The sequence below is a fragment of the Cinclus cinclus genome, chromosome 2, assembly GCF_963662255.1.
Source record: "Cinclus cinclus chromosome 2, bCinCin1.1, whole genome shotgun sequence".
NCBI classification, from domain to species: Eukaryota; Metazoa; Chordata; class Aves; order Passeriformes; family Cinclidae; genus Cinclus; species Cinclus cinclus.
In genome coordinates this window covers 92,266,107-92,288,254 of record NC_085047.1, presented here as the reverse complement: position 1 = coordinate 92,288,254, position 22,148 = coordinate 92,266,107, and the positions used below count along the sequence as shown (strand labels likewise).

Here is a 22,148-nt window from a genome sequence, read left to right as displayed (position 1 = left end):
AGCACATAGCAACAGAGAAAATTTTTCAGAGGAAGGAAGTTTGGGGTAGCAGAGACTGAAGGCTGAAAGGGCGCTCCTGGCCTGTGGCAACAGTGCAAGACAACATCCTCTGTTTATGTAGGTGCTCAGCAGTGATTTCCCTCTGTACACACTGGATTATTGAGAACACCTGAAATTGTACCCAGAGTCCACCCCTGCTGGGAGCTGTCTGTGTGCATTGATCCAGCAGTGGTCTATACAGTGTTTCGTATTTCATAGTAGTCAAAGGTATCATCTGCAGGAAATTACATTCTCAAAACCATGGGGTTTGCATTTTCCTGGCCCTCAGCAAAACCAGCCCCTCTTGAGCAATTGAGAAGTGTGTTCCCAGGTACTCTGTCTCCTTTGGAGAAACTAAGGAAGTGCAGGTTGCATTAGTGAGCTGTTTGCTAATCTCAAATGTGGCAGATCCGGTTGGAGAAAGCAGCAGTGTCTGTCTATAGTGTAAATGCATTCAAATCCCTTCTCTGCCTGCTTCTGCCAGAACTCACCCTGATGGCAAAGTACTGTATATCTGCAGTACTTGTTAAAAGATACAACTTTGGAACTAGAAGTCTATTTCAAGCATAATAAAAGATTCCTAAATGCCAGCCAGAGTTTTTCCATTGTCAAATTTTGGTTCTCTCTTCCCCAGCTTATTCTGCACAGGGCTGTTTGCTGGAAGGTCACTCAGTGTTGTTGACTGTCTGTGTTATTAATTTCTATACATTAATATGTGATTGCATAGGCATGTACATGCACATATTAGATACAGGTGATTTTTGAACAGAGCTTTTGCTAGCATAACTCAATGTATAAAGTCAGCTACTTATCCTGAGTTCCCGAGTTTGATTATTGACTGGTACATTATGGGAATGACCGCTGTGCCTCAGGGTGTATGCACAAGGAATGGCTGGTAAGCCTGGAACAATAGTAGCTTTATAGGACATGGTGAATAAAACTGAGTTTGATAAACCATTTTACCATTTTGACCACTTCTTTCTGCTGCCAGTTGTTTTATGTGATTATCATCAGCAGCTTCCTCTTGCAGCAACTGCAGAGTGAGAAGACATCAAAGGTCTCCCATCACTTTCTTTCTCCTTGTCTTGCTGTGAAAATCCATTCTTTACAGGTTCCCACTGCCATGGTCTCCTCCCTCCGTTGTGTTGGGCTCACAGAGCAGCAGCAATCAGGTGCTGAATTGTGGATGGGTGCAAGTAGGAGAGGCCATACCAAGCTTAGGACTGAAATAATTCCCTGGAGCTTCCTATGTGGGCACATTCCTCTTCACATGCTTTCACTTCTGACCAAAAAGGTATACCTTATACCTCTGAAAGACCTGTTCAATCACAACCTGTAATTGTCACCTTCCAGGTAGTTTTACCAGGTAGAATTTAAGTAAATGAGTGAGCTGGTGGTGGCAGTTGCATGATTAGCTCCAATATCACAATGGCATTTACCTGTTGATTTGCACTGGCACTGGATATTAATCAGGCTGTCCCCATGTTCTGACCTCCTGGTCTTTGTCAGTATATATGCAGTTTCCTTACTCTTTCCTAAAACATCTCTGAAGTTTTGAAATTGATTGCTATTTGCTTTCAAAAGTGAAAGGACTCAAAGGACAAAGTGGAAGTGCTATCTTGTTAGATGTTAAACCTCACTTTGTGTGGCTGATCATAAAGAGACATTCTCCTCTAGTTATTTCTCTGATCCACTGTGATTTTCAAAGTATTTTCTATTGCTAAAGGGGAAGGAACTTCTTCTTTTGGGTCGTATTTATTGTTAACTCTCAGGAGATTCAGACATGCAATATAAGATTGCCTAAATTAGAGGGACAGATGTTAGGCTTTAATAGCTTTTTGTTATCTTGACAGTTAACACTTCCAAATTATTGAAACACTAATTTTATAGATTGCAATTTTTTGTTGGTTACTGTACATTTAAATTACAAAACACTCTGTATTAGGTTTAAGACTTATTTTAGTTTAATTTCTTTTGAGAGCTCTTTCTGTTGTAAATAAAGACTAGCACAAGTGGCTCAGCAGCATAATGTGCAAGTATAAATGGAATGCAAGCTGTCCATTTATCTCAGTCCTGATCTACTTATATTCATCTGATGCTTATTACAATCATGGTTTGTCTCTGAGCAGATACATCCAGTTAGGATTAAGCTTGGACAACTAACCTAATTCACTCTTGCAACTTGCTCTTGTAGCTTAATTCTGAGTGGGTGTTCAACTCTATAAAACAACTTAAATTTCAGATTAGAAGTAACTTGTATATTACATTTTAATGTGTGCAAAACAGTTTGTACGATAATGTAGTGTGGGTCTAATTTATCTTTCTCTTGGTATAACTGCTCTCAAAAAAAAAAAAAAGAGGACAAAATTGATAACACATGACTTAAAGAGCAAAATCTAAAAACATTTTCACTTTTCTTCTCCTTCATTTCACTTCCATTTCTCATTTCATTTCTCATTTCACTCTTACTGCAAGTGTGCTGATGCTGGAAGATCATCATGGCAAGATTTAGCTTCTATGTGCCCTTATATTTGCTTTTTGAAACTGATCCAAGAAACAGTAATTTCTGAGCTCTGCATATGTGTATGGTAGGTGCAGTTTCCCATGTAATTTTCAGAGTCTTTTATATTCTTCATGTGAGATCAGTCCTGCAGCCCTCTGAGTTGGTACTGGGGATGTGAAGGAGCTTCTGATACTGGAGTTTCTCCTACCTGCCAGGGAAAACAAGTGGGTGAGAGGAAAATACAAATTCCAAGTGTGGACTCTTGTGTCCTGTGTGCGTGGTGAGATCTTGAAGTGCACGAGTGCCATGTATCTTGTCTGTGAGATGTACCCTTTCCCCTGAAAAACGAGGTCTACAATAGGAGGAATAGCAACATCAGTGCAGTGTCTTATCAGGAGTTATGAAGAAGTGTGGAGAAATGGAATAAATTTAGAAAAAACTCTAGAGCAGTAATGATTCTGCTGCCAGAGCCTCCTGCTCTGTACAGTTAGGAGGGATACATGCTCCATAATGTTAATCTTTCAGCATCACATCAAATGTGAGGATGTAAGGAAGGGCCTAAAAATAATTGTTAGGATTTGGAGGGAAAATCACAGTAGGGCATTTGAGATGTCCTGTAAAGATAAGGCCCCTGCACAAACAAAAAGATCAAAAGGAGCATTAGGAACATTTATTGGTGAAGAAAGTGGCATCCTAATTTAATGATCCCCAAGAAAACTTGAAGGTACTGTTCTAAAGTGTGAGAGTCCCTGGGAAAGGAGGAATCAGAGTGTACCGTGGTTAGTCAGCATGGCTGCTTCTCTTGTCAATGTGTAACACTCTGCCTGCAGTCAGAAACAGACCTGGAAAAGAAGCATGAGAAAAATAAGCCCTATTTCATTGCCATAATTGTGTTGATTCCATCAGGCTGTCTGCAGTCATTTAAAGATAATTGGAGGGGTGTTACCCACTGAATGCTGCTGTTTATGTGATGTGAGATATAGGTGCAGTCTAGTTGGTTCTGCCAAATAATACTCAAAGAATATTGCTGCCTATAAACTCTGGTGTAATTTGCTGATGCTGTACAGAGCAGAGATGTCCTTCAAATAGGAGCTTTTGTTATAGTAATGACAGCAGCAAGGGAAAATATTCAGTTAATTTTCCTGGAGATAGAAGCTGCTGCTGTTTGGAAAACAGTGCATTACACCATCTGTTTCCTTCTGATTGCACACTACCATAGCCATTGTTGTGATTAATTTCTTTGCTTCTAGGCAAAAATTTGAGTGCTTGAAAGAAGATTAAAAGCTTGTTTGTGGACAGGGATGTAGCTAATGGCTAGATTTCAGTAGGATTGTGTGTACTTACCAACTTTACAGTTTAAGTAATCAATCTTCTACATGCATTTGATATGCAAAGAAAGAAAGGAGAACATCCTTTTTCCTTGTAATAATCCTGTACAAGAATTGTTGTTGAGGTTTTCACCATTTGCCACTGGTGTCATCGCACACTCAAAACACCACTGGAACAAAGAGTCAATTTTCATAAAATCAGAGAATTATTTAGGTTGGAAAAGACCTTTAAGATCATCAAGTCCAACTGTTAACCCAACACTGGCAGGTCCACAACTAAACCATGCCCCTAAGTGCCACATATATGTCTTTTTAAATGCCTCCAGAGATGGTGACTAAATCACTTCCTTGTGCAGCCTGATCCAGTGCCTGTCAAATGTTTTTGTGAAGAAATATATTCTACTGTTCAATCTAAACCTCCCTAGTGCAGCTTGAGGCCATTTTCTCTCATGCTATCTGCCTCATTTTCTAGTGAGGCTTGGCTGCTGAAAGAAGATGTGCAGTTTCATCCTCATCCCACTTGATTTATCTGAACAGGTCCTTAGGTCATGAGGCTGATGTACCCCAAAAGCCCCAAACAAGTAGTTATCCTGCCAGGTAGGAGGGAAGCCCTGCTGGCTGACAAATGGCCACAGGCATCTCCAGGCCACATTTGGTGCCTCCACTGGGAAACTCAGACAGGAACATGTTGCAATGTTGTCTCTGTGGATGTTGTTGTTGCCCTTTGTCTGGCCAGAACTGCTGCTTTGTGCCCCCAGTGACAAGCAGCACAAGAAAATGCAGAATTTTGCCTGATATGGATGCTGTGTCTTACCTCAGTTCCTCTTTTGTTTGAACCCTGAGTATATAGTACAGTGGAAGTGTATCATGGTGGTGTTCCACCACTAGGCTGTTCCTGTCCCTCCTTCCTGTGAATTTCTGGGTACTCAAATAAGCTTGAAAAGTCTTTGATCCAGGACATGTAGCACAACTACAATATGCAGTGGTCCATCCACTTGATATCATGAATTTGAAAAACAAGTGATATTTGCATGAAACTCATCTGTTCTTAATTTTTAAAAAAATATTTTTCTTGGTTGTCACGTTTCAAGATTGTCACATTTGTCCATGATGTCATGTCAAAAGCTGAACCTCTTCCAGCTAGTACTGTAACAATTCTCCTCTGTTAACACAGTGTATGCAAACTAATATTTTGTAATAAGGTATTTAGTATCTACTTCAATGTGACTTAATTAAAGATTGTCTCTTGGAATTTGCTTTCAGAGTAATAGATGATACATCATATTTGAAAACACTTCTTCAGGGTGATGTGCATAATGATATATTTTTGGGTTGTGGCAGATCTGTGGTCATACAGGACATAGTTAAACAGAATTGAGAGGAAAATCTTGACTGCCAAGTAAAGCAGCATTATCAATTTCCTCTCTCCTGCACTGAAAGAGACAGGGGGAGCAGACAGTGTAGGGTTTCCTGATATGTTTTAAGAAAGCCTGGGATTCATTTCCCCTCCCTTCCTTCCTATTAGCTGTTTGTTAACTCCCAGGAAGATTCAAGTTTTTCTCATAAGACCTCTCTGCTCACATGTTCTGGAAACTGCTCTGCCTTTGAAGGGCTCAGTCCTCTGTGCAGGGGGAGGAAGAGGAGTTGTGTTGGTGATGGGAGTCTGACTTTGGGCAAATGAACCGAAGAGGAGTTTCTAATTAACAGCATTGTATTCACAATGGTATTTTCTTTTAATCTGCTAGCATGAGCATAGCACTTGTCCCTGAAGGATGCCAGGTGCTTGAGACAAAATAGGAAATGCAGCAAGTGTCAGTGTGAGATTTCTGTCTTTGGAGTGCAGAGCTGTGAACTTAGGAGCAAGAGCGTAAAGTTAAAAGAAAGACGTTCAACTTGCTTTTCTTCAGGAGAAACCTCACAAGTTTCTTTGCAGCAGCTGAACATCCCTCACATTAAGGAGAAGGATGTGAAGAAGGAGGTGATTGTACCAGCTATTGGGATGAACACTGGTGCTGGATCTCCCTGTGCAGCTGGAGTGCATTGACAACCTGGATGTTTTGTGGGGACTTTCCTTCATCCTAAACGGCACAGGACTGTTAGTTTTGATATATTTATTTTGGATAAAACACTAAAAAACAGACAGTTTTGCACCTTTTTATGTTGTCTTAAAATGTCACTTGCTAGTCTGACCTGCTTGTGTGAGGAGCTGTGACTTCTTTACTCATGCTGATCACAGTGAAAGGAGACTGAAGCTGTGGCAAGATGTCCTGTCTGCTGGGTGCAGCATGCTAGGAACTGAGAGGGTGCTGCAGCTTCATGTAGAAAGCATCTTGATATTTTCAGTCCATTAAGTGCAACCAATCTTTCTTTTTCGTTTTGAGTGGAACTAGGTATTGGTTCCTGAAGAAAAGCTTATACAATACAATTTCACTGCACCCTCTTCCAGGACTTTAAACTGTGTCCTTTTTCATCATTTTTGGTATCATCTGAATTTGGCAAAGAAATTTCACACTCCGTTGACATTTTAAAACACAATCAGAGTACTTTTCAGTGTTTTAGAAGAGAGTTATTCTAAAGAGGAGATCTTTGGTTTCCTTTGCTGAATTGTTTGGTGAAGATTCACCCATGTCTCAACGCCGCCTTTTAAGGGAAGGACATGAAAGTCCTTTTAGGATCCTACAAAGATTCTTCCAAACATCCCATGGCAGAAGGCACTCAAGAAATAACCCACATCAAATATGCTCTGGTGAGGTGAATGTATATGTGATCCTATAGTGTGATGTGTGTGTACACAGAGTGTTGCAACTAAACTGGAGCAGCACGTGAGTTGAATATGAGCAGTAAGCAGCCTGGGATTTGTGTGACTGATTTCTTTCAGCTGATGATTCTTGCAGGAACAAGTGTTTGTATTTTTTTTCTGAAAGTGTGCTCTTATAGGGTTCCAGCAACTGTTATAGTTAAAAAATACAAACCTTTATCATTATTAGGTATTACTCATGGTAATAACTACTCTCTCAGTACCTATTGGAGAAAAACATTATACCTTGTTTTTTCTTGCATTTCCAGGTGTATGACAGTATCTAACACAGATTTGAAAGCTTTACATCAGCTCTCCTTTTAAATTCTAGAAGAGCATTTCTTGAGCATTCCTCTCCTGAAAAGTACACCTATTTAGGCAGAAGAAAATATTTATAACTGTACTCAAAAAAACAAGAAGCCTCTGATCACATCTGTAATGTACTAAATTTGCCACCGCTTACTAATCTCAAAACCTGTTTCATACAGTATGTGTTAGTGTGACTGATAGTTATATAATCATTATATTTAGTAAAGCTACATTTTGTTTTTTTTTTTCTTTTTCTCTGAAATAACTTAATCCTAACTGGCTAAAATAAGCTGAAGTAGATTTTCAGTAATTAATTAAAACTTCCTTGGTTTCTTTTTTTATGCACAGGGACCTATTATGATCTTTAAAAAAAGAAAAGAGACATTTTTGTTTCTTTTAAAATTGATTTGGAAATCGACATCAACATTAACTAAGCTACCTTTGTTAATTTTCAAGGCCTTTCAGTATTCCTCTGTTTGATGCTGATATTTACTCTTAGAAAAGAAAAAAAAATGAAGAGAAAAATGCCTCTCTGGTGATTTGGTTTTCTTACACCTTCATTTATATTATGCTCACTGAGTCTTTTGTCATCTATGGTGTTTGGAATTAAAATTACAATGGGTTTTTTAATAAACATTTTTTTTAATAACTCCTGAATTGCCAAGATTCCACCTTTCCTGACTTATCTGTTCTGGGCATTTGTGGGGCCAAGATTTGGTACTTTTAGGATTGCTTACTAGTAGATTACCAAAGTATAACAATTAATTCTATTCAGCTGAGACTAGAAAAAGTTTTGATGTAAATTGCTGTTATTAACAGTAAAAAAAAAAAATCAGGTGAAATTTAGTGGTATTTTAAGCACATGGAATGCCAACTTCTAAAGCAAAAAAAAACAAGGTCTCATCAAATTTCAGTCTTACTTTCACATAGGATTCAGCTATCACTTGGTAGCACTCACACTGCAGTCAAGTCCATAGTATAGCCATGAAAGCCACTACTTTCACCAAATATTTTATGATATTTATGTTTTTATGAGTTTCAAGCACCAGCTGGCCATTCATTAATGGATTGGAGCTAATCCAAAGTGTAGACAAAGCATTGACTACACTGGAGAAAAACAAATATACTGAACACATTCTAACAGATAATATTCCTAATTTTTACCTGATTTCCTTTAGACCAAGATCCTTAAATATAAATCTCGTAGTGCTATGCAATCATACCTTACATCTTCCTTTCACTATTTAGAGGTATGTGTGTATAGTCAGAAAATAGTGTGTTTCTGTGGGAAGCTGTCTGTTCTGTCTCCCACCCATCTTTATTATTATTATTCCAAAACTCTTTTTGATCATGTGGCAGCCTCTTCTGTTTGAAGTCTTCAAGTATGCAAAAATTCTGTTTCCTTTCCTTCCTGTTACCCATTTTATATTGACAGTAGGAAAGCAATTATAGGCTTTTAATGTTAACCTTGTATATCCAGTAAGAATTACTCCATTGTTTTGGTCAAAGCTGGTTTATGGCCTTTTGGACTTGTACAAGTTTTCCCTCCTTCCTGGTAGCAAACCTTGGCTTTCAGCAGCACTTACAGACAAATGTTACACAGAAAGTGGATCGAAGGTTTAGATCGTGGAAAGGGAGAACTATTCCAGCCTGGGAACTTTTCTGTCCTGTAGCTACGCTGGGTGAAATCACAATTTTGGCAGAATGTATTTCCAAAGTAAATGTACTTGTGCTTGAACCCCATGATTTATGCACCTCTCTTCTTGTGACAAAGTTGAGCTGCTCTGTCCTGTTGTCCCAAGTCTCACAAAGCTTTGTTCTCCCTTCATTAACATCTCTGGAAATTGCTGAGAGCATGTTTGCCTTGCTGTCACTTTATCCTTTCCCTGCATGTTAAAATATTTAATATAGAATATAGAAACCTTTAACTGAACAATAAATGTCCTAGTTCATATATTGATTTTACATTTACCTTAATAAGGAAAGCTGGGCTGGCTTCCAGACTCATCATACTTCATCAAATCCTCCTCTGTTTTATTTTCATTTTAAAAAAGCAGACTTTATTTACTTACAACTTGTTGGCAGTTGGATCTGTCCTCCTTGGCCTAATCTTCATTGTGCTGTTCTCTGCAGGTGTCTTTTACTCAGGGCAGGCTGTGTTGCCTTTATCCATTCACCCTGGTTGAGCCCTGGCTCTGGTGACACTTGCTCTTTGGAATGCAGATGTTTGGGTGGACCAGGTGCCATGTGGCCCCTCCTGCCTGGACAGGCAGGGCCCTGGCTGGTACAGTGAGTGCTGTGAGACATTTCTGAATCCATCCCTGACTCTGTGTCTCCTGTGTGCTTCTGCATCTCTTGACTGCAAGCAGGTGGGACAGCAGTCATGGGCTTGTGGAGGATTTCAGCCCTGGGAAGCTCTGTCTCTGAGCAGTCTTCTCTGGGGACACCTGTCTCCCATCAGCAGGGGAGATTTTCCAAGGTTCCGTGGCCCTTTGAGATGAGCATCCCAGCGTAGTGCTCACAGACTGTGCTTTGAGATTCTCCCTCTTCTCATTTTCTCTAAGCAAATGGGAACAGTAGGTCAGCTTGAACCGAGAGCTGTAGAACAAGTCTGGCAAGTGGAGATGCCAGAGACATCTGTCTTCAGTCTGGGCTGTGCGTGCTATGGATGGGGAGTATCTTTGGAGGCATCCTGTAGTCTGCATCTTTTCACTCTGGATTCAGGTTGGTTTTCTGACAAAGATGACTGAAGCTCTAGGGCAGTTTGCTTTCACATGTAGTTCTAGCAGTGTGATGAATGGGTGGCTGAGGAGATTCTCTGTGTCATAGGGTCCTTCCAATCCAAAGAAGTTCTGCATAAAGGGACAGTGAGCAGCACTGTAATGTGGGTGTCTCATACTAAGAGGTTTTTGTAGTGTCAGACAGAGCTTGGTTAATCTATAACCTAAATAATCCACCACACAGAGTGAAGAAGAATCTGGAGGAAGAGCACTTGTGAATCATGTGTGTCAGCCAAGGGGATGCAGATGTGGTACATCTTTTCCTGAAGCTGTATGAGTATTTCTGTTGGATGTTGGGCATTCTTGTAAGGGAAGAGGGAGTTAGATTACGGGCAGGCTAGCAAAATGTGTGGATGCAGGAAGCGTCAGACTGAACACACAAAAACAGCAGAAATATTTAAGTACTTGAAGGCTCCAGTGCAGCTAAAGCCTGCCTAGAGCCTGTGCAAACACTGACATTTCTGGTCAGCGTTAAAGTCTGCCACAACAATTTCATTACTGTTAGTCCCCACACTAGATAGGTCCAGGTGTGTGAGGCTGTGTTTACTGTTTGCTGCATTCATGCTTTTGTTTGCTGGCTGCATAAATGTATTTAAAAAGGATTAATTTGAGATTTTGAGTTTCCATGCTTGAGACTTTGGCCTGTCCTGCTTGAAATGCTCTAGCACTTTTTTGATCAGAAAGATGAAGAAAAGAGTTAGGTGTGAATCCATAGAGAGGTGATAAACTGTAGTTGTGAGTGAGCAATTCAATATGACCAGTTCCAGATAACATTGTGAATATCTGCATGAAAACAGTTTTGCTTTGCCTTGTTAAAGCTTAACAAGAACAAAAATATGCTAAGGGCTTATGCTTATATATACTGTATCAGACACTGGGTGTATCAGCAGTCTGTAAATATTAAGGGTGGAGTGACAAGGGGAGAACACTATAATTAAAGAGATAATTACAAGAACAATGGCATTAGTGGGGGAAAATATATTTGTAAAGTCATCTTGTGCCACCTGTTGTATTCATGGAACAAAGTTCAGGCAATACAAAAGCTCTTACCTTCTTGGGGCACTTTGTTCCAAGAAGGGGAAGGGAAAAGTGGTCCTCTTTCTTCTCTGATGATGAATCAGAGAGGAATTTCAGTAGCAGAAATGAAGAGTTATTATTTTTTCTCAGAATGGTGTTCATGGTTGGACTTTGTAGCGCAGGGTAAGTTGGCTTAATTTATAATATAACTCCTAGATCTTGTAAATGTAAACAGACCTGTGTAGTCTGTTAAGTCAGGGGTGTGTAAGATGTGTAGGTTTGGGCTGTGCTCTTGGCAGTATTTTAAACATGTTTTATATGTGCCAAAAAACCCCTATGTATTTCAAGAGTCTTAATGTAAAATTTGCTAGCTCATTGATTGTTGAAAATACACACTGTTCATAGCAAACACAGCACTGGAGACTCTGAGTGGTAAATGGCAGTATTTGGGTTGTACTTAAAAACCCTTTTTGCAAATGAAGTAAAACATCAGGTATTTTAGGATTTAAATTTTCATATAAGGTTTTTATAGACCTGTTTTTTTTTCTCAGATAGCATTCCTCAAACTTATTGCCATTTAATAACTGTGATGCACATAGTTGATTTATTTGGCTCAGGCAAGTTACTTGGTCAAGAGTGAGTACAACAGCAAAACCAGTCACAGCTGACATACCTGTGTAGACAGAAAAGGTCCCAAGCAGGATGTCCATCAAAAGTGAACTGTTTCTTCCCTGAAATAATTTTCAGAGCATCATCTTACAATTTAATACGGACATGTTCAGTATATGTTTTCTGATAAAGAGGTTATTACTATTCAGATACCAATTCAGCAACACTGGCAAATATTTTTCTTCCTTAAGAGTCTGTATTGACCTGTCCTGTAAATATGAGGGAACTTAGCTTCCTTTTTTAAAAATGCTTTTTTCAGCTTTTTAAAATAAAAATTAAAATCGGAATTCTTTGTGTTAAAAAGTAAAAGTGAAGGAAATGCGTGATTTGAGAAGTGCATTTTAAAATAGAAAAAAAAAAAGATGTGATAGAAAAGATGTGATGCCTAAAAAGCATGACATCAGCAGATTTATGAGGTTGGTCCCACTCAAGATTCCTAAAATTGCTTATTATAACCTATTTTTTGGTGTTTAAAAGGTGATTTGAATAACATTAGAACATCCTGAAATGCGCTGTTGTAAAAGTTACTATTTCCAAATTTTTGGTGCCTTAATTCAGAAGAAAGAATGTTACTTCTCCAGCTGTGCGCATAATAAGGAAGCAATACATTTTGGGATACTGCTATGCAGACCACCACTTTTAGGCTCCAGGATGATGATTGTTCCAAGAAAACAAAGATTTTAAGAATCTCTCTAATGAGCAAGAGACACGCACACACAGGACTGGGGCAACACAAGACTGCCTCTGGGCTCCTCTTCCATAGATTCACACTGGCTGAACTCCATAAGCCTGCTTCCTTGGACCTCTTCAGCCTTTCTTTTTCCCCAAGATTTTTTCTGTTCGCTAAGATTCAAGCTCTCCTTGAGTTTTCTTACAGGAAACAGAGCTATTCTAAGGGCTGTCGTGTGATGTTAGGGGTTACACATGTGAATGGAGGAAAAAAATGTGAAAAATAGTTCAGTTACTTCAGCACATGCAAAATGAATCCTCAGAAAACAAAACCTGAGTGTGCCTTTGGCTCTTGAAATGGGGGAAAAATATCTTCCTGACCATTAGTGCTATTTGAAAAGCCCATTTAATTAGAGGGAGTAGCTATATATGACATTATACCACAATAGGCAGTGAGCTAGTAGGAATTTATATTTTTCCTGCTTTCATGGCCACTGAAGAATATATAAAAAACAATGCAACAGTAAAAGAAAGAACTTCGAGTTGACTTGATCAATAATATGAGAGACTTTGCTTCAATAATTTAGAGTAAAAATTGCTTACTTTTCATATATTTTTCTTTTCCACATGGAGAATTGTCAACAAGTAGATATTTACTCTCTGGGCAGAACCAGTCCTGGAGCCAGGATGTAGCTTTATTTACTCCCTTTATCTTTTTCATTGTTCTTCCAAGAAATTGCCAATCTCATGTGTTGTTGCAATCTGTTTAGTTCTGGTGAAGTCGTGCTTCATAGGAAGGTTTGCACTACTTCCTCTTACTGTGTATGCTTAAAGTGTTTAACAAAATCCCACATGATCTTCAAATTAACCTAGAGGTTAAGCCTACCTGAAAAGGTCAAACACACATGGTCTCATGCTGAAGCAATCTAAGCCAAAAGTATCAAAGTTTATTGTAAGATTTCCAGCACTTCCTGACTAAAGCTAGCTCTTGTATTTACTTATTTATCTTATTTTGGAGCCATTACATTTTCTTCCAAAGCAGGAAGCCGATATCAGTGCAACTTTTATATGTTTCATTTCTTGCTCAATGATCTAAAAACATCCCAAAAAAAGATTTTATTTTAGTCAGCAGTTTATCCAACATCACAGTTTGTTTCTTGCACTTGGAGTCGAATATGGCATGAAACCTTCTGCACTCTTGTTAGTTGGTGGCTTTTTTTCTGAAAATAATGGCCAAGTGCTGCTGACAGCTCTGGTTTTCACATATACTTACTCTTCATTAGTATCTGTCAGCAGTCTTTGGTGTCATTGTGAGTTTGTCAACTTGCACACAACTTGGGGTGAGGGACCAGGCTCTTGAGTAAGTTCTTTCTTTCCTTTTGGAGTGAGGCCAGAGAACTAATGGAAGGACCTGGGAATTTTCTGTAGCAGCTGCTGCTTCTCTCTTCTTACTCCCCAGGTGGAAAAAAATGTGAGATTTTTCTACCCACACTGTTTACAGCATGCAGTGAATATCAGCCTCATCTAATTATTATCATCAGTCTTACCCTTCTTTATAACTTCCAAGTTTCTAGTCAACTCTGGAGCTTTCTTAAATAGAGGTCACAAAAAAGTGAGTCCAGGGACCAAATTAGACAAAAATCCTAAAGGGCTTAGTGGGAATGGCTTGCAGTTGTCTTTTAGTAAGGAGTTTTGTCCACCTAACAAACCATAGCAGTTGGTGGAGCAGCTGGGAGGGAGTGAAGCCATAATTTCAGGTGTGATCAGTTAGTCAAGAGAAAACTTTTAAAAATTGTGTCCAATATAATTCTCATGAAAATTTATCTTAGAATTGCCTTTGATTACAACAGCTCTTGTGATGTGTGAATTACCTACACTAACCTAAATCGAGACAGGGCTATATTCTGAGGACCATTAGGAGCTTCAGATGGACAAGCTTAACATAGTTGCTTAGTTGTGTTAGTGATGAGCAGTTCTCTGAAAGATTCCTTCTCTTGATTTATTTCTCTGAAAAATCACTTTAGAAGTATGTGACATATAGTTAATATGATCCTGTGGCAGGGACCTAATGGAAGAACTCATTTATCTATGTCTTTTTGGCTTTTAGGGAAGGAGCTACTTGATTTTCAGGCTTTTGTTTGAAGGAAAGATGAAATATATATAGCCTTTCTTTTTGTCTTCTTTCATGAAACACAAACAACTTGTTTCAGTACGAGTCTGTGGCACAGAATACTCTACTAAGACATCATGATTAAAAATTTAAATATTTTCTCTGCTTTAGCCAAGCACATAATTCCTACCATCTTTGGTGGATTCCAAAGATGTATATGAGAAAACAGATAGGGATCAATTAGTCAGTGGTTTTTAAAGAGAGGCAGTATGTGAAATGAAGAATTTAAGATGTTGCCTCTATCCTTTTACATTAGAAAAACTTTACCTTTCTAATCCTGTTTGTTACAGCTGTGTTTTTGAAACAGAAGCTCAAAACATGCCCTTCTGGTTCTCCTTCAAGTCTCGTTTCAAACTCTCTAGCTTTTACCATCCAAGTCTCTAGCAGTGTCTTCAGATATTTTAATTCGACTGTGCAGGTGGGGTACAGGTAATGATTTGTGTCATCTACCATGGTGGCTATCAAAGACTGTTTAAGCACTTCAGGTGCAAGTACAGGTGGTGTCTACTACTTTCAGTGTAAACTTTTCCCCTTTTGGTTGATAGCATTTGACCTTGGTTCCTTCTCTGATTTTTTTTTCCTGACTTCCAGCTATTGAAAATTATGTCCTTTGTCTGCAATGTAAGTAGTAATAATAATTTTTGCAGATGTTGTCTTTTGCTTTTAGAGAGTTATTTTAGAGCTCAATTCTTTGAAAAAAAAATTTCAAGATTCCAAGTTTTTTGGGGGGTGTTCTAAGCTGGTTAGCATGCTCCCAAGTATGAGTAATGTGCACCTCCAGCACAAAACCAATCTCTGCTGCTACGTTCACTGAAAGCATTAAAGAAGGATTGCTGGTATCTACCATTAATATTAAAGCCTGAAAACATAAGAACAGTCATAGTGGCTCCCAAGAAAGCCTATTTCTTTGCCTTTGCCAAAAGAAGCACTTGGGGGTTTGGCCCAGCCCTTGAAATTTTTTTTCTATACAGATCAGACTGTATGCAGAAAACTAGAGTGTGTTGGAAAAATATGTAATGAACTTTAGACTTTGAGGTGTCAGGATGTTGTTTTGGGGATCGTGTGCTTGGACTCAGTAACAGCTTTCTCCCTAAAGGTGCCTAAGCCACCATTTGGCAGTGTTTAGTCCCTAAAACACTGGAATTTGTATGTGAGTTTAAGGATAAAAGTCTGACAGTCACAAGAGCTATGGATCCTCCACCCAGTGTCTTCCACTCTGGCATGCTTCCAGTGTAAAACAGAGAAAAGGTATTCCCAAGCACATCTTATCAGATGGGGTTTCAGCCATTTGCCCAGTTGCAGGTCACCTCAGTTTATCCCCTTCAGCATTACAAAGTAACCCAGCATATTTTTTGGGAACAAGGAGTCATAAACAAAGTAATAACAACTGTTTTCCACATTAGTTTGCTTCCTTCTCTCGGTTACAGAACCCTATTATTATTGTTGTTTACATTTAAACAATGAGAATGCTCTGTCCCCTCTCCCTGTCCCAGCACACACCAACCTCAAACCCTTGTGGTCCACAGGATTTTTGTGGATGTTCTGTAGCACAGTCATGGTATGCTGCTGCCCTGAAGTCTCCTTTGCAAACAATGAGCTTGTTCACTCTTGAATAGTTTAAATTTTTAGAAACAATTTCCTCTATGTGACCATGTTTATTTTATTAACGAAAACACAGAAGTTGCTCTTGTAACCTGCAAAAGGCATCGGTGCTTTAAGGAGAGAAGACAATTTTAGAGCACAGTGCTAACAGCTAAGCAAATGAGGGGAGGCAATATGGTATAAAACAATAATATAAAACCAGGGAAAATGTGACAAAGTGGGCTTTGGGTTGCAGCGTGCCAAATTGTGGAGTACACCAGAAATAACTCTGATTAGCTGCCAATCTCTGCTATTGCATGGGAGGCAATAACTTCAGTGGAACTGCTGCCACAGATGGGAACAGGTTTGCATCAGCTCTCTATTTCTCAGCACTTAAGCTTCAGGAAAAACTTTGGTTGCTGGTTTATAGAACTGCGCTTGATCTGAAGACCTCCTTGCAAGAAGGGTATTTGCACAAGCTCTTTATCAGCCAACTGCTGCTGGCTGCACCTGTAAACCTTTAAAGGCAGCAAATTCACCCCAGCTGGGCTGGATGAAGCTAAATACCACTCACCTGCCAGGAGGTGCCAGGCAGATGCATGTCCTTTTAGGCAAGCCCCTAATGGACTTGAGTTTTTTTCCTTCCACTCAGGTACAATGAGAGCTTCTTTCCCCTGCCGGAAAAGAAAATGTGAAGTCAAGGCTTTTTTTGTTGTTGGTTTGTGGAGACTAATGTGCTTACATGCTGTTACCTGTTTGTAGCTGAGCTGCTGTTTTCCTCAGTAGTTAGTAAAATGGGGTTATTAAAAATAAGATGTACATTGATTTTTTTTGTGCCCTAAGGACTTTTATGCAGGTAACAGCAGTGATTTGAATATGTGTTATATATAGAAGTAATTTCAAATTTGTTCATAGCACAGGAGAAGAAATTCCATTGAAGAAAATAATGGACATTTCCAGAGATGTTGAGGAAAAAATGGAATATCTGAGGGCCCCGTATATCTTACTCCCCTAAATGCTCTGATGAAGTGTGTACAAGATATTTTTTAAAGAAAATTTCAGTTTCTTGCCCTGAAACTTCTCTCAAAATTAAAAATAAATCCTTATTGAGAAGTGGGGGTACTTTTAATGCTCTTAATATTACTTTGCTGTTGTTCTGTTTGTCTGAGGAATATATTTGGCTCTTTGTTGATCTTTTGAATTGGGTAGGCATCTGCATTTGTTATCCTTGGTACTGTGCATTTGGTGTCCTGGAAGGGGGTCTGTGAGTGTTCAGCATTGGCTGAACTGCTGTAGTTTGGGGTTGAAAACAGCAGCTATTGCAGGATGTGTTGTGTTTGAGCATGGAGAGATGGAGGCTTTAGGCAACAGACATAAAATCTGTCATGTTAAAAATATGCTGTTAAATACTTCAAAGATGGGCTGTAGGATGAGACCTGAACTGAAGAGGCCTCATTTGCTGCCACTGTAGTGCAGGGAACTACACAGAGTGCCCTCACCTTTGATCCACATGCCTTGTACTTTTTCTCTTAGTGCAAATACAGGGGTAAGGGCTCAGTTCAAATGATGTTGAACTAATCAGGTATGCACTTGGTAATGCAAAGCTGGTGGAAAATAAATGCATTTTTTTTGCAGAGCCAATAAGAGAATGGCTGGGAGTTGTGTCTCTGGTGAATCTTACTCTTGTGAGATTCATGGCCATTAGTTCAGCTGCCGTGTGTGTCAGAACAGGTGGAATTTGCTCTTTGGCCTTGGTTTCATCTTTTCTTTACATCTTCATTCTCCATATGGAAAGGAGAAGAAACACAAAACTGTTTCATCAGCCTCTTGGGGCTGAGGTGTTTTCCCAGAACAGCAGATGTGGGGGACCCCAGAAGCATTGCTTTCTGCTAATTGCTTTCTGCTATTTGTGACATCCTAATTGGTGGGGGCTGGGAGATTGATGTTGTGGGCTGCCAAGTTTGTATAAGTTTTCATAATTACATCTCTTGCATGGCTGGTGCATCCCTTTCTGTTACTGCTCATCTCAAAAGAGTGAGAAGGTTTTTAAGGTGCGCTGAAAAATGGGGTCTGATGAGAGGCTGGCAGTCACAAAGCACCCTTGGCAGAGGCGGGGTTTGGTTGTTTCACGCCACAAGCCTGTCACACCGGGGCCAAAAGTAAATACAGGAACAGGGCAAGCTGCAGGCTGGGATGTGGAAAATGAAGGTAATGCTGCTGTTAAAAAGCTCGTCCTCCACACTGCTTTCCTGAATGGGCCAGGAAGCATCCCAGGAAACTGGAAAAGAAGGAGAATGCCTGTTGCTTTAGGTTGATTAAAATCGCAGGGACTGGCTGCTTTTCCAATCAGGTAAGGGATTGGTTTCCTGTTTGGATCCCAGGGACTGGAAACAGGACACAGTCACAGCTGCTGTGCTGCAGTTTGTGGATGTTGCAACAGCTCTTTACAGGCTTAGATTTTTAAAACTTATTTTATAGAAGTGGCTCATTAAAGGAATCACCGTCTTTTTAAATAATACGTTAATGTTTTCTTTAAAATCCTGCATCTACAAAATAAAAATGTCAGGGGTGATTTATGTCATGTCTTTCCACAGAAAGCAGCTCCTGTGAGCTTTACCTCTTTTCCACTACCTAAATTTAACCAAGAATATCATGCTGCTAAGTACAAGGGATAAGATATTCTGTTCTCTCATTGTAGTGAGACTTTCTTTCTGTAAAGGAAGTGAATTTCTGTTGAGTACCTAAAGCAATTCTCCTGGTTGCCTCTGCAGAAGAAGTCAGTCTGTTTTCTGCTTCTTTCCGTTTTGATCAGTGGAAAATGGTCTTGTCTTTTGCTGGTGTTAAGTATCTTCTTGTCTTGAGGAAGCTGTGGAGCTTGTTGAAGACCAGGAGGGTGAAAGAATTGGCAATGGGGGAAATTGAGATACAAATTGTTTTGGAAATATTTAAGTGGGAGGAATGGTGACCACTGAGCACTGCTCAGTGCATTTGCTTGCCTTTATTTCCACACTTGTCCCATGCGTGGGGACTTTGTGGGTTGCACAGCCACAGACAGCTTCCTGCAGTGTGCACGCCTTGGGCACAAAAAATTCTGAGTCAAAATCAAAACTGCCTTGTCAAATAAGAAGACAGTGGCATTTTTATCCTATGAGCTATGCAAGTTTTACCATTTTTAAGTGTAATCTCACAAGAGTGTGGGTCATATTTATACAGTGTAAGAAGGACTTCAGGTTGATGGCCCATTCTGAAGAATTTTGCTTTTATTTGCTAATCTAAGAAAGCAAGTAATGACATGACCTTATAAGAAGGTTTTATTACAATTCCATTTGAAGCTATGAGTAATCCTTCAGTACTGAAATATCATAACGAACTTGTCCAAACCCAACCCAAATGATTATTTTAGAGATATGATGGGATGAATATTTTTTTCTAGCTCCTAATTTTGCCTCAGATCAAAAGCAGGTCTCTCTTCTTGGCTCTCTGTCTTGTTTGCTCTTTATGGATTTTTTGGAAATGATGATTTCTGCAAATTTTCTTTTCCTTCCTTTGTAATAAATAGTTTTTATCTGCGTTCATCAGTATTGCAGAAGCATATGATATTTTCTTTGGAACTAGTTCTCCCATAACTTTTGACCTGAAAGTTTTTCAGCTTCCCGAGTATCTTGCTCATCTGGGGGGAAAAAAACCAAAAATTCTGTGTACTTTAAAAGTCATAAAAAGGGTGACATATTGCTGACAAAGTTTTATTTTATACTTTGACTATAAATATATTTGATTGTGGCTCAACAATTCATTGGTTGTAATGGTCTCTGTTGGTTTTCCTTGCTTACTGAATTAATAATCTTACTAATATAGATGTTTCAGAATACATAATAAACCTGTTTTTCCTATTCTAATTTTAATTCCTGTGCTGCCTTCATCATGTGTTTCTGTTATTACTCACTATTGAGTTCTCCCTTCTGCTGCCACTAAATTACGCATCCATTTTTTTCTTGCTTCATTTGCTCCTTCAATCCCACTGCCAAAATAAAAATGGATCTCATCCTCTTGATTTTTCTGAATTTTAGTCCTGCCTCCTATCCAATGTCAGCAATGATTTGGTTTCCACCTTTAATTACAGTTTTTAGTTGTCATCAGCCTGCAATCTCCCACCACTGAATTTTGAACACCACTGCAGGAGCCTTGAGCCCCAAGCCAGAAGCCTTCTCTTCCTCACAGTCTGAGTAGCAGTATCTCTGTGTAGGCACTGCTGTTCTGAGTACTGCTGCTGTTTGTGAAGTTAAAAAGGTCACATCCATTTCTTTGTTGGCTTTGCAGTTGTGGACAGAGGGAACTGTCACTAAATACTGCAGGATAAAGTGCTTACTACTAACTCCTGTGTGATTAAATTAATCCTGAAAAAGAGTCCAATTTTTGTGTGTCTCTGAAATGAGAAACCTTGGTAAACCCTGCAGCACAGCCAAGGAGAGGCCTGTGATTAAAGACTTGTGGGGGAGCTTGTTTAGAAAGTACATGTAAATTTAAAAAACAGTATAAAATGATTACAATTCGTTTGGCAGAACATCAGAAAGATGTAATTTCTAAAATAGAAATTGAAACAGATGTGTGATAACTGCGTTCAGTGGCCAGGCTTCTGTCATGGCTCTGGGGAGAGCCCCTAAGAGTAGTCATGAGGCCAGAGAAGTGCCATCCTTAACAGGGTCTTACTCTGCCTTAAAAATTACTGACGTGTTCTTTTGCCTTTTGTTTTACTTCTTGGATACTTGGTGTGAAGTACAGGTAATCTTTAAAACTTTGAAGTTTATTATTGTCTTACAGTGCAAAGTGTACTTTTAAGATGTAATTTCTCAGCAGCTTTCCTTATGTTTTTCCAGGTATTATCTTTTTTGAAAGATAGTACAGGGTTCAGCCTTTTGATTGAACAGCATACTTCTCTTTTAAGTGTTCCAGCAACTACTTGCATTTACCAGCGTGCTTGTTTTCAATGAAAGAGTATATTTCTTCATGAATGGAAGTTTTAATGGGTTTTTCATTGTTGTTTCCTGACCATGATTATTATTGGTTGTATTTGCTTAAATTTAAGTTTGGTTATCATGCAGGGACATTTTTTGATGACTTAGCATCCAAGCTGAAAATTTTCAAAGCTGTTTCAAAATGGATTAGTTTTGTTTCTCTGTGAAGATTTAACAAGCTGCTTAGTATAATGGATTTATACTAACATATATATTTGTGTGTGTGTATGTATAATGGGTGTATAAACTAATTTTAATCCCTGGAATCTTTTCATGTAAACCAGACAGAAATATAAATCTTGAGTGCTTGATGACTTCAAAAAGAATGAAGCCTCTTTTGCATCCATTCTTTGAAAAAAAAAAAAATCAAGAAGGATTGGCAGAAGAAAATGAATGGAGCTTTTAAATAGTTTAATATGCTAAACTAGAAGCCAACTCATTATGCATTGAATTGCTCCATGTCTTCAAAACGCCACAAATTTATAAATTCTGCAGCTACAGGTGTGAGTTAGGTGTATTTTGCAGGGATATTTTTTTTTTTTTAGAAAGTATACATTTGCATTATACTAAGGATGGTCCTATGAGGATAGCTTTTGTTATGTGGAATGCCACATTATTTTATTGGTGTGCCTTTGGCTAAGTGCAGCACCCCTGAAGGAAAAAATGTTTAATAATTCTCTTTTAATGTTGAACTTGCCAGACTTTAATATCCTTTACCATCAACATTAGCACCCTTATGCTGCACACTTGCACATGCCTTATAAAGCAGGTACAGCATCTTGTATATTTAAGTCATAGCCATAGCTTCCTTCCTTGGGTTTCATAAAACTAGGGTAATGCAGTCTTTAACCTCAATTGACTTTGCATCCATCCTTTAACAGCTTCTCCCACAGTGTTTTCCTCTGTTCTGCAGGCTGGAGCCTGTCACTCACATCCCATGCTGAGGTGGGAGGGAGAATTAACCTGAGTGCTGAGCTTGAGTGGAGCTGAAATTAATTTCTTTGCATTTATGAATACATATTCTTGTGCCCATCAAGATTCTCTCAGGAGGGTTCTTGCTTCTTTGTGTTTTAATAGAGCTTAAATTTGCCCTGAAGTCTTCATGCTAACATGCATGCCCACATAGCACAATTTTCCTCTCTGGTTCTATTTTAAGCTGGATCATGAAAGCCACGGAAGGATTTTATGCTTCAGTGCTTTTGCTCTTTCTTTCTGCTCTTGTCTGAAATGCACAGCAAGGAATTTAGTTATTATAACCATAGAGCAAACATTTC

General features: G+C 39.0%; 1 protein-coding gene across 6 annotated transcripts in view; it reads left to right on the top strand.

The window, feature by feature from the left end:
• Positions 1-22,148, top strand: part of MCF2L (MCF.2 cell line derived transforming sequence like) — a 141,208-nt gene that overhangs the window by 41,134 nt on the left and 77,926 nt on the right. Inside the window, exon 1 of one of the 6 annotated variants that reach the window (XM_062515087.1) lies at positions 6,496-6,616. The exons of the other annotated variants lie outside the window; for them this stretch is intronic. Coding sequence (XP_062371071.1) covers positions 6,496-6,616 — 121 coding nt within the window. Of the gene's footprint in view, positions 1-6,495; positions 6,617-22,148 lie in introns of those variants that run through there. 6 annotated transcript variants of the gene reach the window in all.